Genomic DNA, 13741 nt, shown 5'->3' on the forward strand with positions numbered 1-13741 from the left:
GCGGTATCGCCAGGAGTTTGGTGAAGTAGTAGTACTCAACCAGCGACCATATGGCCTCCATGCAGTCCTGGGGTAATCTAAGGCACCCACAGGTGCAAATGAGATGTTGGAGAACACGTGACGGGAGTTCAGCCAACCAGAGCAATTCTGCGCTAGCTGGTGTTGGTCGGGAAGAGAATGCGAAATGTGATGACGTTACGGCATCGAAAAGATTGGGAGCGAAGGTTTTCTGCTCTAACTGGTGTTGGTTGAGCGGAACCATAGAGAACTATGATCGGGACGAGTGGGAAGAAGTACGACAAAACTTTTAGAATCCAGCAGAACTATCTGTATAGCAGGCCCATCTTACTCTTCCAGTCATACGCGGTGGGGAGGAGAGCTCATGTCCATAGGGAGCCTACATGATGAGATCTGGTACTGTAGTTTTCGAGTAAAAGTATGAATACACAATGTGCATAGCAAACAACACCTACAATCACAAATTACTGGCGAACTGTTGATTCTAGAATACACACTTCAAATTAGGAAAAGTATCTAAATGAACGTGTGAACCTCAGATGTCATTCATATTGCAAGGGGGGGGGGGGGTTGTATAGGTATAAGTTTTTATATGGCCGCTCTGTACACAAAAACCCAATTAGAAAATTGTCGCTTCTTTGGGGGACAAAAAAAAATTTCCACGTTTCTAAGTGCAACTTTTGCCAAGATGATTCAATTCAAAATCAGAAAAGTTGGGGAAAAAGCATTTTCGGTTAGTTTATAATTTTGCTCTTCCCCTTTCACCCCCCCCCCCACGATTTTTTTAATTCAAAAATATCACACAACGAATATTGCACTTGAACACGTGGAATTTTAATTGTCCTCAGGAGACAGGACGATATTTTTTTTAATTTGCAATATGAAGTATCTGAGGTCCATGCGTTTTTTTGGATTTTTAGTTGGAAATATGCCTCTAGGATCAACGGTTCACCAGTAATTTGCGGTCAGAGGTGTTAGCTACGCACCGCGTATATACTGCGGCTACTTCTAACAAAATACGCCCCCACCCCATGATGCTCAGACAGCCCCGCATAGAACCCTCTCAACAGGTAGGCTCAATGAACTCTAGCCTAGGGTCCGAAGATCGACCAGTAAAATTTTTGTCCATTATGAACTTGTTCAAAAATAAATTAATAGGAAGGAAGAGCGATAAGTCAGGGACGGACGCCCCCCCCCCCCCCCAGGGCAAAAAAAATGTTTAGAAACTAGCTTTTTTTCTTTTCAAAAGTAAGTAAATGCGACGACAGCACCACCACCCCCCCCCCCCCGTATTTGAACAGTCCCATAGCATTTATCTCCGCAGAGAGCAGGCAAGCCCTTCAACACGATAGTCACAAATATTCAAGCATTTGCCATTTTCACTTCGAAACATGGAAGCTGGTGGCAGCGCCAGTAGAACGCGTAACAAACACTATTCCGACAACATAAATACGTTAGGGCTATGCTCCCACAAGGACCAATTCGTTAGAAATTTTGTAGAGGAATGCCTACAAGGTTCATGAATGGTTTAGTGTAGAATTTAAGCCAAAAATTTAATTGGCATCTTTTTGCCTAGTTTCAGTGCCGCCTAAACTTGGATTACAGGAGCCTCAAGTACGGGGGGAAGCCTCGTGATAATGACATCTCGTTAAAATTTTCGATCTTAAGCATGTCAGGTGGGGGGCCATGATGTTCTAATGATAGCCCTGCCAGAATCCCCCTCAAGCCGAAGTCAGGGCCCTGGTTTCATCTAGGGCCACGATCTCTGCGCAGGCCCCATAATTTACATTATATATTTGTTAGCCAACCTAGCATCATCTTAACCCCAGTCAGTGGAAGGGGGAATGCTCCAATGCCTGCTCTCTCTATGTCTGGGGTCCTTTCAAGTCTCAGTTGAACCCTGGTTCCATGGCATAAAATCAGGGAAAGGGAAATTTTCACTTTTAATTATTAGTATATCTGCAAGGCCTTTCCAAAGTGTGAACTCTAAAGCGCCACCTTGTTCATCTCTCAATCAGACGTCTGACTTGACAGATGACATATTAGAAATCGAGCACAAAGCAGAAAACTATTATGAAAGAATTTAATATTCATGAAAAACAGACTGTATAAAAAATGATGACTTTTTACTGGCTTTTACACGCAAATTTATATATAGACTATATAGACATATTATTCAGTATTCATACAATGTACAGGCGTAATATAATACAACTTGGGCTTTGTTACAAAGCATTATAATCGATTGTGTATGAACATGCTTCATGTTCTTTCATATGTATATCATCCGAAATAATTACTAATTATGTTGAGCAAAATTATTTTGTAAATCATAAAATAATTGAAAAATTTTCTTAAAATATATAGAGATATAGATACACATCATGATGAAGACCCCTTTGGATGCAATCGTCCATTCACTACACTGTTACTAGCCATAAGTTTCATTGGTATCATCTGCATTTTGTTCAGTCTGTAATCCGTCGACTTGTAAGTGAAATCTCCTGAATTTTGTTTCTCTGGGGTCTTCCCGAACGACGTCAATATCGTTGGTGGAAGGTGTTTCGTCGGACTCGATGGGACAACCCTCGTGCTAACATCCCCAACATCTGCGATGTTCTGTTTGTACCACGAGAAGTTTCTCGCTGAGTCTTCTGTGCCAGCAAGATTCAGAGAATTCGCTACATGCCAGCTAACTGGCCTAACTGGGTATGGTGTTATGTCGGTGGTGCTAGCACCACCTGGGGCAGTGGAATAGCCTCTGGCAAACCTGAGTGGATCGTTGTTTCCTAAATGTCGCTGCCTGCTGCATGTCGGAACAGTCTTTGGTAACATTAAAAGTGAGCGGTCATTGCAAAGAGCAGAAATCAGCGGTAGATCCAGCGCTTGACTTTTCCTTCGCAGCTGTTGCAAATCTAGAACATCTCCAGGTGTGGATACTGTGCCACGAAGTTCTGGGTGAACGTCGGATATGCTTCGAGGTATTGGGTGAACATCTGCTCGAACCTAGGAGTGGAAAAAGAAAAGCTTGTATAGAACAGCTCTATTATAAGGATTAAAGAAAAATTAAAATGTGAATTTCGTCCGTAGCTACAGCGGTCTCCTCTATGTTTTAAATGTGTGATTACAAAGAAAACTGCAATTGATCCAGTTTTTTAACCCTTCAAGCCAGTTTAGAAATTGAAATGCCAAGGCCTTATTCACGGTATTTAAATTTTTAAAAATCAAACTTTGTGCAACTCTGCTGATAATTTTTTTTTCTAGTTTCAATTATAAATTGTAAAAGAAAAATTACATTATAGTAAAATGTTTACTCTAAGCAATAAAAATTTTACTGTGATCAATTTAAAAAATAATCAGGTGATAAAAACATTCACCGCATATAATGTACCATGTACTGAAATGTGCGCAGAGTTCGGATTCATTTTTGTCACACACACAAGCACAGATAGACTTGAAAGTCTAGGGGCATGATGATGATGTCAATTCATATATACAAAAATACATTAGATCAGTTCGCTTTAACTCTGATGCTGATGAGAGGCATTGCCGCCCCCCCCCCACCCCGTATCACCACCTATGGTCACACAAGATTACAAAAGAATTAACTGTTGTTATTCCGAATGCAGAAACCTCAAAAATTAATGTGAAACTTCAAAATTTGTTGTCCAGTGCAATTAACTTTAAAAATCTAAGTCTAAAAGCAAATCTCTTAAAAAATTTGATACAAAAATATGGCTGTCACATGAACGAAAATTAAGCAATGAAAAAGGATTAGTTATACCTTTGGCCTATCTAGGACTTTCTGCCTCAAAGATTGTGCTTGCACATTAGGACAGCCATCATCCGTGGTATTCCTGTAAGCTGGTGGTGGTGGAATACAAGGAAAGTCACTCTCACCACTATCATCAACCACATCGGCACTTTCGGGAGTTGCAGACACTTTCATCTCTCCATTGAATTCAGACAACTGACAGTTGATTTCATGTATGCTCTGACCCAGGACTGATAAACAAAGCTCGCTCCGACTGTTGGGCTTCCTACCACACAAAACACGTTTCTGTCCGCCAGAAGACTCTGCGAATGGAAGTCCCGTATCTTCTGAACTGTACCCATTATCACTATTATAGAGGTTTGGCTCAGAGCCACAAGCCGTCATCCTTCCTTGATTGCTGAAAAGTGACAAGGGTAGCCGCTGGTCTCTGCTCAGCGATGAAACGCCTATCCGAATAGCCGTTCGGTTGTACAAGTGTGTACCTACTTCACCGCTTCTCAACTTGCTGGTATTAACAGATTTCTTTGGAGTGATGCAATTTGTATCAGGACAATTTTCTGACACACCAGCTTGTTGCATGAAACTTTTAGGCAGATTACTTAGTGTTTTTTGGCTGTGTACTGGCGTACATGGTGTTTGTTTTGGCAGAGCAGCATGACTAGCAGAAGAAGGTGACTTAGAGATACGAGCTTTTGGTAGAGGAGGCACATTTACTGCATCATAAACGCTAGCTGTCCTAACGTGACTGTCTTTGAACGTTGAGATGCAGATTTTATGAGGCAAGCTTTTTGATTCCATCGCATCGGGAGTAACAGAGAGCTCTTCAAAAGAGTCACATTTCACCCAATGACAATCCGCAGCTTTCGAGGCTGAGAATGCTACAGCTTGGCCTGCTTTCACAGTAGATCCACTTGTGAAGGACAAGGAACTGCATGCACTGTCTGTGCATGAGGCACAGCTGCTTCGAGACATAAGCGTAGATGTTGGAGTAGTAGATAAGCTGCTGTTACTTGTCTGGCTCCATAAGTTCTGGGGTGTTTCTTGAGCTGTAAGAAAATGAAAAATGGTGATTCTTCATTGGAATTATTATATAAAAACTAGAAAACTTGCATGAAAACAAGCTGTCCCAAATTGTTAACACAGAAGATATCTCTGCAACCGTTCACTGTAGAGGCATATTTTCAATTAAAAAATGGCATGCAGTTACTCAAAATGTCTCAAATTCCTCCACGGGGTCCTGTACATAATAAAAACTGAAAAATTTACTCCTTATGTTGATCCTTTGAGCTTAAACTTCTAAGGGAAATGTAGATATTTTATGTAAAATTTCAAAATATTAACTGGGATATTTGACTTTGAAGTTTTCAGCATTTATCATCAATTGTGAAACGTAAATTCAAAGTTGTAAAAATTCTGCGATTGTCAAAATAACTGTGTTATTTGACACTGTGTTTATTTGAGATAGCCAGTATACGAGATTAAGGCATACTTAAGGTGTGGGACCTGTCTTCTATAATAAAAGTGAAAGGGACAAATGCTTGGATTTTCATATTTATGTAATTATGCAGAGTTGCCAACTGCTGTGGATTGTTCGTAGTTTCTAGGGATGGCTGCAATAAACTACGGAGCTACAGGATATATTCTCAATACTATGGAAATCAGTTTTAAAAAAAAATCAGGTCTCTGAGTTTGTTGCTGTGTTTTATTTTTTTATTATTATTTTTAATTGTGCATCAATCTTCACCATAACTATGAATTTGTATACGTATGTGGCACAGTTCGAGAGAAGACAAACTTTGTGCTGATTTGTTGTCTGTGCATTGGAGGTAATCAATCTGTAAAGCAGGGTCTAAACCCGCTGCTCTCTACTCAATGTTCGAATGTTTTCTGTCAAAACCGTCACACGCTGTAGGCTAAAAACAGGGTTTTGTGTGGTTCAGTGTGGCAGGTCTGGAGCAACATCATTTATAGCAGAAAGCCTCTACACTAGTGATTCCCAACATGGGCCTTAATGCCCTCTTGGGGGCAATGGAATGTTCCAGGGGGGCAATAAATGCAACAGGTATAACATAGGATCTTTTGGGTTAGATTGCGTTGGGGGTGGGAGAAAAACATTTCTGTAGTGGGCGATGGGACAAAAAAGGTTGGGGAAACTATGCTCTACGTGAAGCTTGTGACGTCACTGAAGTTGCCCATTTCACCTACTGGATATACTACAAAAAAAGGTAAAGATTTTGCATATGTCAGCCTACTATATCCAATGGCTACAGGTGAAATGGACGACTTCAGTGGCATCAAAGCTTCACGCAGAGGCTTTCTGCTATAGAAGGTGTTGGACCCAGCCTAATTTGCATTGTGCATGGTCGAGCTCAGGGAACTTATGTCGGAATGAATATTTCGTCATAGGAGTTCTTATATGAAGAAAATGGGGATTTGGGGTGCTAGACATCCGTATATAAAAACCAGAAGGTCGTATGCAGGTTGGAAATTGCATTGAACACCGTCAAACCGAAAGATACCCAGGCCACATCGCTATAGGGCAATATCGGCTCATTGTCCATACGGACTGGATACCTCTGGCAATTGAACACCATTCATGAATTACTAAGGGACTCAGCGACCTCCAAAAGTTATCGGAGGGGGAATCGTGTGGGCTGAGCCCTTTAAATACAACACCTCATTAGCACTAGAACCTAATGAACTTTCAATTAAAAATTTAAGAAAATAATTTTAATGTATTTTTATTGTACAATGGTTATGTTGTCCTAGGGGGTACCCCCTTCCCTATGGGAAAGCTATAACATTCATCGCTACTGATGAGCTTCAAGCCAATGTTGGTATGTCTGAATTATGTATTTGGAGCTCTGCCTGCTCTGTGAAGAGACTTTTTTTAATGGAAAACTGTTTCCCATCTTTGAGGAGCGAATGCGAGCCAGCCATCTACACTCAGGTTACCTATATAACTAAATTCAACCATACATCAAACATAATTGAATTTCATCTTAACTTCAGGTTTCAATAATGTTCTTAATATGAAAAACCCATGAATTAAATTCTCACATGATGATGGCCAAGCCTAGATTGTATTTTGCAGGAAATGGTAAAGTGCTTGATCTAATGTGAAACCAATAGATCTTATGTGTAAGCAGGATTTTCTCAAGGGTGGGGTTTCCCATAATTTTTTTCCTGAATGGGAGGTTGATGTGTTTTTACTATAAAATAACACCAAAATCTCAGCTCAAGGGAGGGGTTTGAACCCTAAAACCACTCCCTTGCACACATATGCCAATGCAATAGATTTTCCTGAATGCAAAACATTTTGTATCAATTGACTTACCAAAAACTGAACAGGGTACCAATGAATGATCAGAGAAACAAGCAATGCTTTGGCTTTTGTAGCGAGTCGTTGGAGATATTGTACTTGTGCAACTCAGGAATGGAAGAGCTTCCATAGACCGATTTTTTGATTTCATAGCAGATATTTGTTTGGCATTACCTGCAAGCAAACAAAAAAAAATTACATATAGAAACATCCTCTCCACTTGTCAATACAAGATTCATCGAAACACTGGTTATTTGTGGAGATGAAGATTACAAGGAAGAAAATTCATCACTGCCCCCACGGGGACTCTACCCCCGGTCTCTCACTTGCCGGACGAGTGCTCTACCATCTAAGCTATGGAAGCAGATAGAATATTTCAACCTTGGAGCGTATATATATGTTAAAAGGCACCGTACATGGACGACGTCAACAATCAACTAATAGCTCGTGAATGACAAAAGCCAACCAGATGGCCATAAATCTTCATCTCCACAAACAACCAGTCTTTCGATGAATCTTGTAAAAAAAAATTAGTTCTTAAGATTATTCATAAATCCTCCAACTGATTAGATATATACTTTCATAAAAAACTTATTTTATTGAAAATCCTGTGGTATATATATATTACAGTAAATGTGATAAATTGATTATTATGCAAACTTACCAGTCGTCTGTAAGTTAGATGAATTTATCACTTTTACTAGCAAATATGCATAATAACTAAGTGTCATAGGTAAATTTGAGAAATACTTGAAATATTTATTGCCTTTATCTGTGATTATGCATAATGCCCTAGTGTAATTGGCGAATTTGATAAATATGAAAAAAATTCCAAATAAGTTTGTGTGTGCAATGAATATACTTGGACACCAATATAATAACAAATTTTACTATCGTACCCCCGATACAATGATACATGCATGAATTATGAGTGTTTCCATATTTTCCTTGCACAGGGGTTCCGCAGACTTTATCTTATTGGCAGAAAGGTGTCCATTGACAATAAAGGGTTATGAACCTCTGACATACATGTGAAGCGCATTTTATATATATACTCTGTATTCTTAGAGAGGTTTGTTGTTTAGAGAGAGATACTGGGGGTTTTTTCAGCCCAATACATCAAGGAGAGATTTTTTTAGATATTAATGATGAGAAAGTCTCTTCACCTTGATGTATTGGACACTCTCTCTCAAACCATCTCTCTTTCTACTACTACTAAACCAGACATGCACCTTGTCCATATTCCTCTACGGAACTTCTAATGAATTGGTAAATGTTGGAATGTGTGTGTACTTATATTGAACCTTCCGTGAAGTTCGTTTCTGTGTAATGCTTGTTATGTGTAGTGCCACCATCTGCAACCATTTTTTTAAACCATGAGTTTTTTCTCTACTCACAGTGAGTGAAGTGTAATGAATGAATAATTGTAACATTGTAGGCCTGTTGCTCTCTGCGGTGAGACTTTTTAACGGGGAGATCGGCTCGCATTCATGCCAAGTTGGTAACCGCAAAAAACCACCTTCAGCCAACCGCCACTATGGCAATGGTAGGGTTTAAACCCTGATCCGCGCGAAGCGAGTCTTTCACTATGACCACCACAGTGGCTCTCTCTTTCTACTATCATCCAGCACTTGTTGAAATTAAGAGACAGTAGTAAGTCTCTACTCCAGCGTGTCATGGCACTGTGTTAGTTATATCTAAAGCACAGTCATGGCTTGTGTGGTGTATGGTTAGCATACTTGCCCAAATTGCAAGAAACTAGGATTCAAATTCCGGACAGAGACCAGTAGACTTTTTTTAACATTAACATCCAGAAAATTTCTTTCATTGGCACATTTTATAATTTGCGTGCTGATTTACTCAGAATAAAATTTAATATAAGCAAATACCCTTTGCCACTTTGTTATTGCACTTGTATTCACTGTTCAGTCCATTCTGACCTGATGTCACCTTTGGGATATTATGCTTATCACTAATTTTGCCATCATCAGCCCAACCAATTTTCCCAGTCATAGACTTTCGCTTTTCTTCTAATGCTAAATCCTGTTGATCTGTGTATATATACGACTCCCTGTAAGTCTTCTCTCCTACAGAAATGAAAAAAAAAAGTTGAAATTCAAATACAGGTCTTATTATCAAGAAATAATTAAACACCAGTATAATTACCAAGCTGAAATTATCATTAATATTATTAGTAAAGTTAAAAATTATCAATTTTGGAAAAAAGTTCGGACCATGAAAATAAGCATACTAAACAGAAAAACGTTCTCAGCAAGATCTACTATATTTCGAGGGTGGGTTATTATTTTCTCACCAGGTCTTGCATCTTGTGAGGGCAGTTCTGAAATGTCCATTATGAATAAAATAGGAGTATGAGACAATGATTGACATACCATCAAGTTTTAATTTCTTGAGTTCTTGTACCCTCGCTTCGTTGCTCATGTGAAAATGATGAGTGGTTCGGCACATCCATAATAAATTCTTCGCAAGCTCCTCACTATTAGCATAATAGGTGAACTTTCGACATTCTGGACTGCCTTCGGAGAGAATTTCAAACTTTTTCTTCTGAAAATACAAATACAAAAATTGATTGCAAATCATTTCATTTTCTAAAAATTCTCTATACAAATAACTTTGAGAATATTTCTCTCCCATTGTCAAGAGAATTACGTTGTTCTTTCACACAATACCATATTCATTTGGCTTATTCATTTTCTCACTCACCTCAAAATAAAGTTTGGCTATATCATGCCACAAAAATGTTGCCAGCAAGCTTTTTGTTTTCTGCATATCCTGCTGCTGCATCAAATAAAATAAGAGTAATTTGTAAATTACAGTAATTATTAATAAACAATATAACTACTACTACTAAATTATGCATGCACTTTTCATTCATATTCATCTGCAGAACTTCTAATTGGTACATGTTGGAATGTACGTGTCTGTGTTTGTGAATCGAAAGAGACGTTTATTTCTGTGTAATTAAGGTTATTAGATTTGAAAACTGAGAAAGGAGGATGCCTGCATGTGCACCCTCAGTGACATCACTTACCCTAATTATATAGAGAGATGGTGGCACTATTCTAACAAATAAAACTATTAGTGCTGTCTTCATAATTTTGAAATGAAAATGGTGAATGTCTGGATTTTCATGTAAGTAACCTGTTGAAAGTCTTATTTATACTGAAATTGCAGTTTTTAAAATGTTTCTTGAAATTCCAATTGCCCTGTATGTACAGCCATAGACAAATTTATGACTTTGCTATTGTAATTTAACGTTCTTGACCATAGAAGTATGCAGAATTTTCTGGGGTATTGTTTTTTTTTCCTGAAAAATAAAAATAATCTCAGCTTGGGGGGGGGGGGGAGCATTAGAATCCTCCTATGTACGCTAACCACTTGCTGTCCTTGATTATAGCCTGTTTAGCCTGTGTTCTGGACTGTGCCATGAAGCTGGGCTGGAAGAGATTTCGGCAATGGGACAAATCTGGCAGCAGAGTTCTGGTGTTCATTCATTCAACCCACTTAGCCTTTTTTAAATACACTTTTGTGTACAAACCAAGCAAATCAGTGTACAAAGAAAACATAACCAGCCTTGTCTGGCTATCCTAAAAATGGATCCTTCCTCGAACCAGCCCAAAAAAAAGAAAGCTGTTCCTTAATAATGTTGTAAGCTATCTTATTATGTTACCACATGTGTGTGAACAAAAATCTATAGTACGTTAGTCCCCATTGGCTATAAAACTAATTTTTAACTGCAATTTATAAGCCTAATCTATGAATAGTATTTGTGCAGATGTAGTATTTCTCAATGAAGTACAATGAAGTACATAACAGATTCAATATGTAATGTATGCATAATTAATTTTGCACCGGTTTCAACCACTCTCAATAAATTATATTTTCGCTAATCTGGCTGACATTTGGTTCCTGTCGAACCAAATTCAATTTTCTCAACAGCATTTGTAAAATTATAGTGTTTTTACATTAAAATCTTTCGTTTCAAAAGATTTCCAGATTTATTAAGCACCTCAGAAAAAAAATATATATTCAACACATAATTACATTGCCTTTAATAATTTGTAATTACCTCATAAATAGTAATTCCGCTGTCTTTAATGCCAAGCCATACAATTTGCATGGACTTGCCTTTCTTTCTACGGACCCTGTAGAAGTGGAGATTGTGAGGTGCTGTAGAGTCAGAAGACTCCCTGATATATCCCACCTGTGCTTCGCCCCGACTCAGTCCAGCATTATCTTTATGCAAAGCTGGAATATTCTGTGCTATATAATTATCGCTGATCTTCAAAATTAGCTGAAATGAAAAAAAGGCACTTATTTAAGAAAAATTATTCTTGTTCATTTTCGAAATTATGACTAAAATGTATTCCTTTAATCGTGCATGCATAGTTCTTTATTACCAAATGCACTCTTAATATACTTCTTTTCCTTTTCATCAAACATGCATTGGCATGCGCAAAGAGAGGGAAGTTCGGGGTTATAACCTCACTCCCTAGAAAATCATGTTTATGCCAACAGGATAATAAAATGCTTGGTGTAAATTGTATACTTTACTCACCCATGTTGGAAAATAGTTGGATATCTCAAAATATTTTCCCTTGTGCTTCTGCTCATTATAATTCCCTAAATCAGCCTGCAGAGCCAGCGCCGCTAGTAAGAATAGTTTCTCTTCACTCATACCTTGAGCATAGTTCCTCACATTCTCTCGCATTTGTAAGTAGTAATGGTGCCTTGCAACTTTTTCACTGGAACACAAAAATTATTCGTCAAAACATAATGCATCCATGAAGTAAAAAGTATGTGAGTACTCCAATAGAAAGCAGTGCCATCTTGATGCATGGGCTCACTTGGGCATAGCCTGCAGTGCTGTCTTAACACATGGACAACCCAGGGGTTCAAAAGAGGGGACTCATAAAAATGAGAAGTAGGTGAATTTTTGAGAATTTGCCAGGTAGGGCTCAAGAGAAATCACTTGGCCTGGGGTGCCCATGATGCTCTTAAGACGGCCCTGGTAGAAAGTGCACGAAGTGAAACCAATATTGACATTAAGCATGAAGAGTTTTCCCTTTGAAATGATTTACCTTATCAGCAGATGAAAATCAACATAATGTTTCACTCTCAAATATAGCACCAAAAGCGGTTCACCATCTCCTCCAATGCCCTGCATAATGAAACGAATAAATCATTAGTTCTTATAATCAATAACATTATGCCAATTGATGCATCCTGAAGTAACTAAAAATCAGACTTACAAAATCTGTTGCCTTCCAGCTTTTTGTGGCATACTTTGACACTTTAAGGTTCAAATCGATGAATATGTACTCATCATCTGAAATTGAAAGGAATTTAATAGTGGGTATTCGATGAATTCTTTTGGAAATAATATTACAAGAGCCATCCTTATGGGTGTGCAATAGATATGGCCACTCCAAGTCCCATGAAAGGGGGCACATGAGTAGTACTTAGTATATACTCTAGGAAATACTACTACTATACTTAACTGTACATGTGCCTCGTAAACATTGCTCTAGGGAATTGCTACCAAATAGGTGCATGCTGAAACAAGTGTTCTGAATGTATTTACGTTATCAGAGGTGCGAGTTTTTTTTTGTTCTATTGGAGCTTTCATATTTTGAAATGAAATGGCAAATCCACAAGTTTTCATGTTCACATCAGTGTTGTGTTGAAGGTCTGGTTGCTCTCTGCAGAGAAATTTTTTCAAATGGGAAAATTGGCTTGTATTTAAGCCTGGAAGGAAATAAAGTACTGTAGGGCAAGGCTTGGTGAATCCATATATAATTCAGGTAATTCAGGCATCAGCTGAATTTCTAAGCCACCATGCTTTGTTCCCATTGATGCCAGTTGGCAAGAAAATTTGCCATTCCAAATTTTAATTTTTTTCGTAGCCAATAAATGGTGAGTGATTTTTAGAAAGGAAAAAACACTGAGTGGAACCAAAGTCTTCTTTAATGGTTAAAAAACTGCCCAAAATCCACGTATTTTTTTTTTACCACTTTCCATGTTGGTAGACATATTGACATCATTCCCCAAAAATTTTCTGCTGGCCTCAGACTCTGAGTGGTCCCAGCAAAATCTACTTGATCATTTCCCTGATTTTCCCTTATCAAAATTGCAGAATAAAAAAATATAATCTTTACTTTCCGAATTTGAAATTTTTGTTCCCCCCCCCCCCCTCACAGAACTTTCCAGACTTATCAAATATTTGCATTGTTTCCCCAGTATTTTACATTTTTCCTGACCATTTCTCATTTCTAACTTTCCGGGTTCCTAGGAACCCTGTAATATATGTATAATAAGCCTACATAATCACACATACTATACAATTTGACACGTGACCGGGATTCTTTACGTCCTGCTGTAGGATATTTGTGGGGGTTTTTTTCTTGGTTTTTTTTTTTTATAATTAAAAAGCTATGCCTTTTCTAATTGCCTTTTAACCCTTTAAAAGGCAATTAGAAATCACAAACACCCCTCTCCCCCCCCCCTTCAAAACACCATATCTTTTTAAATAAAGTAGGCTTTCTTCCGATTTTTTTTATAGAGGCGAGATATCTTGTTATTGCCACATAAAGGGTTTGCCATGA

The 13741-nt window shown here is 38.3% G+C and overlaps 1 protein-coding gene across 4 annotated transcripts in view; it reads right to left on the reverse strand.

Moving 5' to 3' along the window:
- Window positions 1-2123: 2123 nt before the first annotated feature.
- Window positions 2124-13741, reverse strand: part of ex (FERM domain containing expanded) — a 68720-nt gene continuing 57102 nt past the window's right edge. For 3 of the 4 annotated variants that reach the window (XM_089254718.1, XM_089254716.1, XM_089254719.1), the window contains exons 4-13: window positions 12389-12465; window positions 12218-12297; window positions 11695-11881; window positions 11206-11430; window positions 9840-9914; window positions 9509-9680; window positions 9005-9202; window positions 7131-7289; window positions 3803-4839; window positions 2124-3024 (exon numbers count right to left, since the gene is read on the reverse strand). In XM_089254718.1, coding sequence (XP_089110844.1) covers window positions 2401-3024; window positions 3803-4839; window positions 7131-7289; window positions 9005-9202; window positions 9509-9680; window positions 9840-9914; window positions 11206-11430; window positions 11695-11881; window positions 12218-12297; window positions 12389-12465 — 2834 coding nt within the window. In that variant the 3' untranslated portion in view covers window positions 2124-2400. The remainder of the gene's footprint in view (window positions 3025-3802; window positions 4840-7130; window positions 7290-9004; window positions 9203-9508; window positions 9681-9839; window positions 9915-11205; window positions 11431-11694; window positions 11882-12217; window positions 12298-12388; window positions 12466-13741) is intronic. The other variant, XM_089254717.1, reaches the window with a different exon arrangement.

The sequence above is a fragment of the Pholcus phalangioides genome, unplaced genomic scaffold (genome assembly GCF_987345545.1).
Source record: "Pholcus phalangioides strain wild (caught in Gottingen) unplaced genomic scaffold, Ppha-v1.0 ptg000042l_1, whole genome shotgun sequence".
In the NCBI taxonomy this organism is placed as follows: domain Eukaryota; kingdom Metazoa; phylum Arthropoda; class Arachnida; order Araneae; family Pholcidae; genus Pholcus; species Pholcus phalangioides.